The sequence below is a fragment of the Pseudorasbora parva genome, chromosome 13 (assembly GCF_024679245.1).
Source record: "Pseudorasbora parva isolate DD20220531a chromosome 13, ASM2467924v1, whole genome shotgun sequence".
Classification (NCBI taxonomy): Eukaryota; Metazoa; Chordata; class Actinopteri; order Cypriniformes; family Gobionidae; genus Pseudorasbora; species Pseudorasbora parva.
In genome coordinates, this window is record NC_090184.1 from 10,090,357 (window position 1) to 10,103,156 (window position 12,800).

The window sequence follows — 12,800 nt, forward strand, 5'->3', positions numbered from 1 at the left end:
TTTACATTGTATCTGCAATTTTATATAGAATCAATACAGGACCAAACTACCTGTGAAATTAGAAAGACTTCCGCAGATTTTCCGTATCATAACAACAAGCAGAGTCTCAAACTGAGGAGAAAAAAAACGCTGCCTGCCAAAACGCTCTCAAGCGCTCACAGCGAGGCGTTTTCAGCAGAGCGCCTAGTGTTTTCTGCTGGCTAAAAACGCTTTGGTGGACATACAGCCTAATAGCTGCATATTTATACTATATTTATATGGGCGCTTTTACCCGCTACCATGGTGCTTGAGGCCCAAGGGAACATCTGCCAATTCCACCATATAGTTGAAACATATAATTTGTATTCATTAAAATTACTTTTACTTTTAAAAAACAGACTTGTTAAAATTCCACAGATTGGTTGTATTGGTAAAACTGACTCAGTAATACACAACATTAGAATTTGAACATTAAAAAAGTCATTTTAATTTATACAAATTATAAGTTTTAACCTTTTTAACCTAATATATATATATATATATATATATATATATATATATATATATATATATATATATATATATATATATATATATATATATATATATATATATATATATATATATATATATATATATATATATATATATATATATATTACATACACTTAAAACTGAATGGAATGTTTATATCTTTGTAAGACTGGTGAATCTATAGAATAATGGGAAGGAAAACTAACTTTACCATTCCGAGAGCCCCCTAGTGGTCGGAAGCATTTCCGTTGGCTTGATTTTGTTTTGTTGTGGCTTATTCGTTGTGTTATGGCTTGATTTCATTTGTGCTGTGGCTTGATTTCATTGTGCTGTGGCTTGTTTTCGTTGTGTTGTGGCTTGTTTCTGTTGTGTTGTGGCTTGATTTCATTGTGTTGTGAACTTGTGTTTGCTTTTAAATTGCATTGTGTTGTGCACTACTGGGCCACCGTAGTTTTGTCTTCAAGGAAGTGTATGTAAGATTGTGGCCAAAACTGGTACTGCAATCACTTTCAAATGACTGTAGAGCAGTGTACCCCCTCTCCCCCTCCCCCTGATTCAAGGTTGCCATATAGGCTGCAGGATCTAGCAGGAACGTTTGTAGATGGAGGGTGGAGCTTCAAGGCCAAATCATAACATGTCAACATCAGTTGAGAGCTGCAACAACAACTTTTTAAATGACAATATCCTGGCCGGACTACTGTTGTCAGTGAACTATTTGTAATTAACATGATGTATAATGTCTAATGACATATCAGGGCAATTTTATGATTAATTGAAATACATTTCTTACATACAGTTCCTTTAAGTGAATGTAAATGCATTGCATTTCTGTAGTGACAGTATCCTAATATAAGTCAAGTCACCTTTATTTATATAGGGCTTTTTACAATACCGATTGTTTCAAGAGTGTTAACAAGAAAATAATGCAACAGAATTCGCTCTGAAGAAAACGTCTCGGTTACATATGTAACCCTCGTTCCCTGAAGGAGGGAACGGAGACGCCACGTCGGAGTTGCCGACGAATAGGAATCTCGCTTGCGAGAGCCAATCTACTTCGAGTCTAACTAAACGAGCCAATGCACATTGGCATGCAATGATTGCACCTGGTGCTCATGCCACGCCACGCGGGTATAAATGAGACACAGGTGATTGCATCAGATTATCTTTTTTGCTGAGGAGCCAAGTAGGTAGCCTGGCACCCCAGCAGGGACAGAGGACAGTCTCCGTTTCCTCCTTCAGGGAACGAGGGTTACATATGTAACCGAGACGTTCCCATTCAGTCGGTCACTCTCGACGCCACGTCGGAGTTGCCGACGAATAGGAATCCCTAACAAAGCGCCATGGACTCTGCCCCCTTCCAGTGCCCTGTGTGAGCCACCTGAGCTCTCTTACCTGATGAGACGTGGCTCACACAGAGAAATCCATACTGCTGTTCCGTGACCCGTTCAGTGACTATTGGATAACACTGGGAAAGCGTGGCTGAAGGGGCGGCTGCGGAACCACATCATACCAAGAGGAGTTATGTGGAGACAGAGCTGAGCCATCGCCCGCCGCCGTGAGGGGGGCTCCATCCCCAAGAAGGGAGGGCTCTCCCAAGGGAAAGACACAAGCTTCCAGAGGAGCAATCGTGGAATAAATGTGGGATACCCGAAGGGTCGCTTACCTAGCCAAAGCCAATACCGGTTCTCAAGGATACAGCGGTAAAGGCCTGATGCCGGGCGCTCCGCCACGACCGGCACCGAGGCGGTGGAGGAGTCACAGAGTTTCATTCCTGGAGAGAGTAGTGCCGAGGCGCAGCAAGCCGACAGGAGCCAGGCCTCTCAGTGCTTCTACCCGTTTGAGGTGAGAACACAGGAGGAGACCGGTTCCACACATAGGCTATAGAACCTAGCGAACGTGTTGGGTGTGGCCCAGCTTGCAGCTCTACAGATGTCTGACAGCGAGGCGCCACGTGCCGGGGGAGAAACGGCCTGTGTCGGGGGAGAATCGAGACATGAAAGTACGCGTCCTTCAGGTCGATAGCTGCAAACCAATCTTGGGGACGGATGCATTCGAAAATGCGTTTCTGCGTGAGCATCCTGAACGGCAACCTGTGAAGGCTCCGATTCAATATTCGCAGGTCCAAGATCGGCCGTAACCCACCGGTCTTCTTGGGTATGATGAAGTATGGGCTGTAGAAGTCTGTCCTCATATCGGCTGGAGGGACCGGCTCTATCGTCCTTTGCCAGTAGGACTGCGATTTCCGCATGCAGGACACGGACATCTGCAGCTTTCACCGAAGTGAAGCGGACGCCCGTGAACCTGGGGGGATGCCGGGCGAACTGAATCGCATAGCAGAGCCTGATGGTCCGAATGAGCCAGCGAGACGGACTGGGAAGCTCTAACCAGGCTCGCAGAGACCGAACAAGCGGGATCATCGGGACCACCGACGTACCCACTGTGGGGCAGCGAGGTGGCCTCTCTACAAGCCTGGTAGGCCTTCCCGATCAGATCGGAGGAGTACCTACAGGCCCGGGAGGGGAGACACGATACCCCTTGATGTGGAGTTAGGGCACAGTTGCATAGCAACTGCCCGTTCCACGGGAGGATCCTGCGTGTAACCCTTTGCAGGTCCGCCATCAAGGGTGGTGAGGGAGGAGGACCCACTGGGCCGGTTTCGGGCAGTAAAAGGTGCCGTCCATGACCTTGTGAGCTCCTCGTTCACCTCCGGGAAGAAAGGAACCGGGGTGGGGCGCTGAGAACCAGCACGGGCCACCCCGAGAAACCAATCATCCAACCTCGAAGGCTCGGGACACGGTGGAAGGTTCCACACGAGGCCGACCCTCTCGTTGGCCCGGGAAAGCATGGCCATCATCTCCGGATCGGTATCGGGCACAGCGGGTCTTCCCGAAGGAGCCCCCTGCGCCGACACGTCATCTCCAGACAACTCTGACCCTCCCTCCGATGCAGCGATGGACATTTCGTCATCGCGGGAGCCCCGAAGGATACGGGTGGTGCGCATCTCGAGGACGGCCCACCTCGTTCCAACGGCAGCTCTACTGGCTGCGGAGCGCGGGAGCCGCGAGACGGAGCCGCGACCGCAACTCCAAGATGGTCATGCTCTCCTTGGTGCTGAAACACGCAGGGGGTGGGGCCGCGGCGACACAGACAGGAATGTAGTGCAGCATGTCGTGCGCGCTCTCTCTCACAGGACGCCTTCAACAGCCGTGAGAACGTCTTTTTAGCGCTCTCCACCTAGCGCACCGAACCAGCTGTGGAAACAGCCCTTGTGGTTGCTCTTATAGACAACGAAGAGAGAAGATCCGAAGAACAAACGACCCGCTGTTGTGTTGTCACACCAACACCGACCGAAGAGATCTCTTCCAAAAGGCAGGCTCTTTCTCAGTCGAACTGCGAAGTGAGGAGTGATATCTGGCATAACCCTATACCACTCGACTCCGAAGCAAAAGGATAATCTGATGCAATCACCTGTGTCTCATTTATACCCGCGTGGCGTGGCATGAGCACCTGGTGCAATCATTGCATGCCAATGTGCATTGGCTCGTTTAGTTAGACTCGAAGTAGATTGGCTCTCGCAAGCGAGATTCCTATTCGTCTGCAACTCCGACGTGGCGCCGAGAGTGACCGACTGAATGGGAACGGTGATGTCATCCAGATTATTTCAATTATCATATAGTATCAATGTGGGCAGATCGGTAATATAGTTGATATTTAAGTGTCCCCAACTGAGCAAGCCAAAAGCCAAAGGCAACGGTGGCAAGGAACCAAAACTCTTTCGGGCCCACAATGGAGAAAAAAACTTTGGGAGAAACCAGGCTCAGTCGGGGTGCCAGTTCTCCTCTGGCCGACGAACAAACAGTGTATGATTATGATTCTGGCAACATTACAGGTCAGAAGTCATATTAGATCAATAGATATTCGTAAGTTTATTCGAAAGATTGGAGTCATCAGATTTAATGAGGATGTCGTGTTAATGTGGCATTTACAGCCGAATCTGAACAAGGTTATCTTTCCCTCACAACCAAAAACACACTAGTGTACACACTTAGTAACATTGGTAATTGGTCTAAAAACAAAATGACAGCACTGTTGATGGCTCCCATAACCCGAATGAAGCTCGTTGATGGGTGCGCTCTTGCTCTCGCTCTAGTTGACATGCATCTTCTTCCAGACTTTATCCGGGAGAAGTGCCAATTCAAGCAATCCCGTCCCTCATACAGGGCCATACTCAAAAAAACATTCCAAAACTTGTTTGAATCCTGAAGGAGTGTATTTAGCACAGTAATACTCGTGAGAATCCAACTCACAGTGCAAATTAGTCAAAATGTATGAAATAGCATTAAATACCCCCCCCCCCCCCTATTGTCATGAAAGTGTACTTTTTTAAAGTACAAATTAATTATATATTATTACAAAGTACACTAAACTTTTGTCTCTTAACTCCCCCCCCCCCCCCCCCCCCCGTTAAGAGACAAAAGTTAGAAGCAGGATACTTAAGAAAAAAAGAGAAACTAATCAGACGCTACATACATTTTTCTATTCAAAATCAATGCTTCTGTCTGTTACAATGTAATTTGATTGCTCTAACTGTCATGCATATATGACTAGAATAGATTAGCATGTCTGTGTCTTGACCTGCCTCTCTTGCCTTTCTATTTCCTGGGAATGTCCTCAGCCATCATGAGTTATTGACATTACGCCTCACTGGGGAAGGTTACTTCGGTAGCACAGCCAATGATTCATGTCTTTACGACAGCGTTCATTGTGTCTCATGAGGGGGGATAAAGTTCAGAGTCCCCACATTCCGCCGCAGGCTGGGGAATTAATCATCTTCTTAAGTTGACTCAATTATTCATCAGTCTTAACCGGAAAGATTTCAGTATGCACCAGTTGATTCATAAAAAAATAAATAATAATAATTAGAGAACTTAGAGAAGGATTCATGCAACACTAATCTGAGTTTTTGCTATCACCTCGATCTGAATTATTTAGCAGCCTAGATGTCTCCTACTGGAAATCGCACACAGATGGCACTTTTTATGCTTTTTATACTTTTTTATACTAAAAAAGTTGCTCCAGCTACTTTGTATGGTGTGGGCTTGGAATTGTGACAATGAGCAAGATGGGTTGACATGGAGAAACGGGAATATAATTGAAATAATGTAATAATGCATACATTACTTCTGTTATAATAGTAAGCATATTTAGCATGTGTAGAAAGTATGCAGTAAAATATTGTGTAAACCTTGAGTAACACACTACTTACAATGAAAATAAAACAACTTTACATGTGAATTAGTATGTTAGTTAGCACATCAAAATAAGTCCATCTTTATTTCAGTAATAGTATAGTATCTGCAAGTACATTTTTTTAAATACTCATAATATTTAAAGTACACTACACGTACAAAAATCTTGAGATGAACAGCAGCATTTAATATTATATAATAAAAAAACTACTGACACACTACTGAGAAATGTAGTCAACCATGGATTACACAAGCTGACAAGTGTGGTTTTTGTCTTGTAGCCACATATACTGAAAGCTTTTGGCTACTTTAAAAAAAAAGCTGTTTGACATGTTGCGACAACTTTCTGTTTCAAAATGAAATATGTCAGTACATGAAAAATATATATATATATTTGTTCATTCATTCCATCAGGTCTTTCTTAACTGCACTTGCTTGTTTTTTGTGTTTTTTTCCTTAACTGCATTAACAATTTGTATAGGACAGTTTAGCACAGATTAGCATAATTATACAAGAATATTAGAATGAAATAAACAGAAAGCCATAACTGACCAATCAGAATCAAGTATTTTAGAGTAATAAACTGATATATCTAAAATTGTGCCTCGATATGGTGTTACATTTTAAACATGGGTGTTAGACAACAGGTGTGTGAATCAGATGCCACTCCAGTCGTTGTTGGAGTGCTTTGTTTTTGGGTAGAGGAATGTGCTATTATAGCATGCTGTTCAGATGTGGCTACTCTTGGCAGACAGATCTGGTTTAAATGAGCACAAATTGATGAATTTAGTGTTTCTAGATGTTATACATTGGCATTGGAGAGTGTTTAATTTGAGGTAGCCATCTGTTCTTCTCATTTGCATAATCTGTTCTTGAGAGACTTCATTACACACATTCGTAGCATTAGGATGTTGGTGCAGGGGGATGTTTCTTTGAGATTGTTGCAGTTTAAGGGAAAGTAGAATGATAATGAACACCTCAGGATTATATTATAAATGTCATCTCTTTCTTAAACTACTTTAACATATTCTCTTTTTTTCATCCCAGTCTCAATCGACTCCATTCGGGAAGTGTGTGAGGGGAAGCAGTCTGAGATCTTCCAGCGGTATTCTGACGGTAGCTTTGACCCGAACTGCTGCTTCAGCATCTACTATGGTGAGCACATGGAGTCCCTTGACCTGGTGTCAGGTACAGGAGAAGAAGCTCGCACCTGGATCACTGGCCTCAAGTACCTTTTGGCCGGCATCAGCGATGAAGACAGTTTGGCCAAACGACAACGCACTCGTGACCAATATCCTTTCTAATGGAGCTCCCATCCCAGAAACTCAACAAAGATGACGCTATCTACCTTACTATCAATGAGATGTTCAGTAGATTAGGAAACATTGGAACAATGTGTTAGAACTGTCAGAAAAGTTACACTATGAAATCCAACAGTTTTTTAACTAATACTTTTTAGTTAACCTAATGTCTTAACTTAATTGTAAAAATCATCACATAGGCTGACTTCATAAATTGATATTGATTTTCCCAAAATTTTAGTTTGAACTCACCATTATGGTGAACTGTGTTACCTTCGGTTGTATCACGTACTTTTAGTTCTCTTCAAAATATGATTCCTATTTCACTTTACTGTTTTTTTTATTATTATTATTATTTTATTTAATGTTTTAAGGCAATTGGTTTGGAAGCTTTTTTAAGTAAGTCTAACTAATTAGATTTTACAGTGTAGAATCCCTGCTATAAGGAAACTCCTTTGAAGCTCCTAAACAAGAAGTTACTCATAATTTAGTATTTTAAGCCACCCTTTTATTAAATAATTTGACTAAAATCAAGCTATCATAAGCTATCTTCCTTAAATGGGAGATATATAAAAGTTCAAGATCGTCTTCCCTGGGAATTATATTAATAAGTGAATAGTGGCATACCTTTTTATCATGCTAGACAACTACTCTTTTAACAAAAAGTACATTGTTACTTGAAAAGATACCCAGTTTTGAGAACATCAGCAGTTTAAATGTTATTATGAAACATTTCTGGAAATAATCTTTTGTAGCTGGTGGAGGTGCTTGCCATTCTGTGGTCTCAGACCCTTAACTCTTCCCATTACATGGTTGAAGCAGACCTTTACAGAGGCTGATAAGAATGGAGACGGCTGCCTCAGCATCAGTGAAGTCCTACAGCTCCTGCACAAGCTCAATGTCAACCTGCCCAGACAGAAAGTCAAACAGATGTTTAAGGTAAGCTGACCACCAGGCCATTATGACCAGTTGCGCTCTCAGGAAAAATTGGCACTGACTGATGTAGGCTACAGGCACTTGCCAAATATTGCCAAATCAACTTTTAAAGTTATGACATCTGCAAAGGTACCACAGGCTGTTTGATAACTGACTGATTTCTTTAAAGTGTCTTTGCCTAATACATGCTTAAACCGTCAATATATTTTTTGGCTTTTGTTATACTTTTGACAGAATGACAAATCAAATCAAATTGTAGTTTATTTGATCAAAACGTATACAGGAAGTTGACAGTTAGTCTGACTGACATGTAAAGTGACCCACCACAGTCTACTTTTTAGATTGTTAGGATCCTATAGTCTCAGCCTCAGACGTCACACCCACTGAGCATTGGCTTAAAGGGTTAGTCCACCCAAAAATTAAAATTCTGTCCTTCATTGCTCACCCTAATGTCGTTCGACACCCGTAAGACCTCCGTTTATTTTCGGAACACTCCGAAATCCGATGGCTCAGACAGGCCTTTATTGACACCAATGACATTTCCTCTTTCAAGACCCATGAAGGCACTAAAGACGTTGTTACAAAGCCCATCTCACTACAGTGGCTCTGCAATAATTTTATGAAGCGACGAGAATAGTTTTTGTGCGCAAAAAAAACCCCTAAAAAATGACTTATGGCTGATTTCAAAACACAGCTTTGTAAAGCTTCAAACTGTTGTGAATCAGTGTTTTGAATCAGTGGTTCGGCTCACCAAAGTCACATGATTTCAGCAGTTTGGCGGTTTGACACACGATCCAAATCATCAATCAGTCATTAAGCTCTGAGGCTTCAGGAAGACGTTTTAAAATCGGCCATCACTATACAGCTATGCGAAGAATTAAGAGACCACTTAACATTGAGAAATCTATATTAAGTGGTCTCAGAGCTGTATAAGTCGTTATTTCGTGTGTGTTTTTTTTGCACAGAAAAACTATTCTCGTCGCTTCATAAAATTATTGTATAACCACTGTAGTGAGATTGACTTTTTTAACAACGTCTTTAGTGCCTTTATGGGTCTTGAGAGAGGAAATGACATTGGTGTCAATGATGGCCTTTCTGAGCCATTGGATTTCAACAAAAATATTATCATTTGCGTTCCCAAGATGAACGGACGTCTTACGGGTGTCGAACGACATGAGGGTGAGTAATTAATGACAGAATTTTCATTTTTGGGTGAACTAACCCTTTAACGTCTGATGCAAATGGCACACTTTTCTGGAAACACTTCCAGAGTTTAGACGTCATCAACTCATTGGTTGAATTCTACAGGATGTCCGCGAGAAGTTTGTGTTGCGTTTTTTAACGGTCTGCCTAGAAACAAATGCTGTGACGCCAAACTCCCTCATGGAAGAAGAACGCTGTCGTGTTTACAAATGTGACAATAAAGCTTACCAAAATCAACTAAACGCAGGATTTTCAAAAGTATGCGGCTCCATTGTTGCAGTAAACCAGCACAACATTCTTGAATTAATAATTTATAGACGCATCTAGATGGTCTGTTATTGCAGGGACATCTGCTGTACCTTACTTTTTCATGCCCCTAAACGTGTCGCGGATGTAATTGGTTGCGTTACATGTCAGTTAAATGTCCTCATAGGCAGTCCTTGGCCAATGAAAGCTGTGAAAAAGTCATCAGTCTGAAGGTCTCGTTACACCAAAAATGTTAGATGCTGCCAACTATGTCAAAAATGTTAGATTGTTCCAAAACGCCAGGAATATTGGATCCAATCTCTTCACCAGATCCCACCAGACGACGGCAAACATGTTAGATGCTGCCAGCAACACAAGGGATACTGGATCCATGCCAAAAATGTTAGATTCTTCAACATGATGTTTTACAGTTTAATATACTCCTGAAAGCAAAGTGGTGTGTTGGCAATGTTTTAGTACTAGTTGTTATTACGTGTCTCAAACAAAAAAATTCACAGAATATCACAGGAGTTACAGTGATTTCATGGCATGAACCAGCAAATCCAGCAAGTAGTTCCTTGCAAGCATTCACTCAGCCAAGGAAACTCAAAATCAGCATAAGAAGAAATTACAGTAGTTATGTTTAACTGCCAACAACCTGCATTCTGACACCTGTAATCTGATTATAGCTTGGTATTTTGAAAAGTCACTTTAATTTTTTTAAATGAATACACATCAGACAGTGGTCCTGTATTATTAGTGGTCACATATATCTAGAATTATTCTAACTTGAATATGAAAATACAGATAATTAATCAGCACTGAAGATCTTTGCAGAAGGCTTTGTTTGACATACCTTCTTATGGGGTGCATGATTCCCAAAGTATTTTTCCAGGCCGTCTGGATTACTGTGTGTGAGTATGCGATCGAGACCTCACCTCAGCTGTTTGCAGGTCGCTAAGCTTCACACTTCATCAGCATCCATCCCATCTGCTGTAAATGGACACAGATGGCCTTTAGTGTAAGACACAGTAAACCACAGGGGGGCAATCTGGCCCTGCTATCCAACAACAGAGAGTGATGTCACCTGAAGTCTTTGGCCCTGATTTCTCTGGCTTAACCTCTTAAACAACCTGTGTGATTCTCGGCATACTGACTAGAATCTTTTGTTTGTTAATAAAAAAAATAATAAATAAATAAAAAAAACAAATATATATATATATCGTTCAAAAGTCAAATGCCAGTAAGGTTTCTTTGAAAGAATATAATAGTTATAATTCAGCAAGGATACATTAAATTGATCAAAAGTAATAAAAATAAAAATAAAAAATAATTTAAAAAATAGCTGCTATTTTCATCAAAGAATCCTGAAAATAAATATATATGTTAATCAGTAGGCTATGCCCATTTTTATTTTATTTATTTGTTTTAAATTTTCAATAATTACTATTAATTATTCAAATAAAATAAAATAATAATGGTTACTTGAGCACCAAATTAGAATACCAAGTGAAAAAAAAAAAAGAAGTCTGCTTAACATTCACCTTTGCCATCACAGGAATAAATTGCATTTTAAAATATATTAAAATACAAAACAAGGGTTTCAAAGTTAATCAAAGGCTTTTTCTAAATAAAAAAAATGCACTGATCCCTAACCATTAGGTCAAGTCAACTTTATTTATATAGCGCTTTTACAATGACGATTGTTTCAAAGCAACAAAATGTAATTCAGTCGTTCTGGAGAAAACAGTGAAGTTATCAGCTTAATTTAATTTATCATATAGCGACAATGTTGGCAGATCAGTGATATAGTTGATACAGTTCATTTAGTAATTCATTTTGTTTGGATATTTAGTTGAAAACTTAGATCAAAATTTTTATGTCCCCAACACTAAATATGTCGTGATTTAAACAAATCCCTAAACCTAAATATTAAACTTTGAAATGTAATCCACAACATTTTTTCTATTGATGTGAATTATACCTTAAAGGGATAGTTCACTAAAAAATGAAACTTACCCTGATGTCGTTCGACACCCGTAAGACCTCCATTCATCTCCGGAACACAAATGAAGATATTTTTGTTGAAATCCGATGGCTCAGACAGGCCTTCATTGACACCAATGTCATTTCCTCTCTCAAGACCCATAAAGGCACTAAAGACGTCGTCACAAAGCCCATCTCACTACAGTGGCTCTACAATCATTTTATGAAGCAATGAGAATAGATTTTGTGTGGGGAAAAAAAACTAAAATAACGACTTATGTAGTGATGGGCCGATTTCAAAACAAAGCTTTGAACCCTTATGAATCATTGTATCGATTCAGGATTCGGATCGCCAATGTCACGTGTTTTCAGCAGTTTATCAGACGATCCAAATCATGAATCGATACGCTGATTCCTAACAGTTCGAAGCTATGTTTTGACATCGGCCCATCACTAAATGTCGTTATTTATTTGTTGTTTTTTTGCGCACAAAAACTATTCTCATCGCTTCATAAAATGATTGTAGAGCCACTGTAGTGAGATGGGCTTTGTAACGACGTCTTTAGTGCCTTTATGGGTCTTGAGAGAGGAAATGACATTGGTGTCAATGAAGGCCTGTCTGAGCCATCGGATTTCAACAAAAATATCTTCATTTGTGTTCCGAAGATGAACGGAGGTCTTACGGGTGTCGAACGACATGAGAGTGAGTATTGAATGACAGAATTTTAATTTTTGGGTGAACTAACCCTTTAATTTATGTGGTGTGTTGTGAAGAGGTGTATTAATGTTTTTGTTTTGTTTTTCAAACAACTGGACTAGCCTGGAAAATAACAAAAAGTGAAACAATCCCATTGATTTAAATCTAGAGAACAGAATATCATAAAGACATGGGTTATTGAAAAAATATTTTTGAGATGGGCCAGTAAATAACATACTGTAGCAGTCATTTAGAAAACATTAGCAAATGTATGGCAAAACCCTGCAACCAGCTCTCTAGTTTTTTAAATAACTTTTTTTTTAAAGTTGAAAATGTAATAATTTAGTTATATAAATATATTGGTTGCGTAAAAAGTTTCCTTTTTAATTTTGTAATGTATTTATTTACGGTCCATAATTTTGGTACCTCAGTCCGGTACTCAAAGGAAGTGATGTCAGCTCCTCGGAGGGAGCAGTATGAATGCTGCTCTTCTCGACATCTTCATTGTTTGTGACCTGTTTTTCAAGCTTCTCACCATAAAGCACCAATTCTCTGGCGCTTAGCTCAGGGTTTATTACATCCTCCACGCCTCGGCTCACCGCAAGCCTTTATGTGTGTGTTTGACTCAGCAGCTCTACGGATCAGCGCTGGCGTCTGAGCCTGAGATTC

General features: G+C 40.7%; 1 protein-coding gene across 5 annotated transcripts in view; it reads left to right on the forward strand.

Moving 5' to 3' along the window:
* The window catches only part of plch2a (phospholipase C, eta 2a), a 216,446-nt gene that overhangs the window by 158,792 nt on the left and 44,854 nt on the right, over positions 1-12,800 (forward strand). For all 5 annotated transcript variants that reach the window (XM_067413138.1, XM_067413140.1, XM_067413139.1 and 2 more), the window contains 2 exons: positions 6,810-7,053; positions 7,873-8,002. In XM_067413138.1, coding sequence (XP_067269239.1) covers positions 6,810-7,053; positions 7,873-8,002 — 374 coding nt within the window. The remainder of the gene's footprint in view (positions 1-6,809; positions 7,054-7,872; positions 8,003-12,800) is intronic.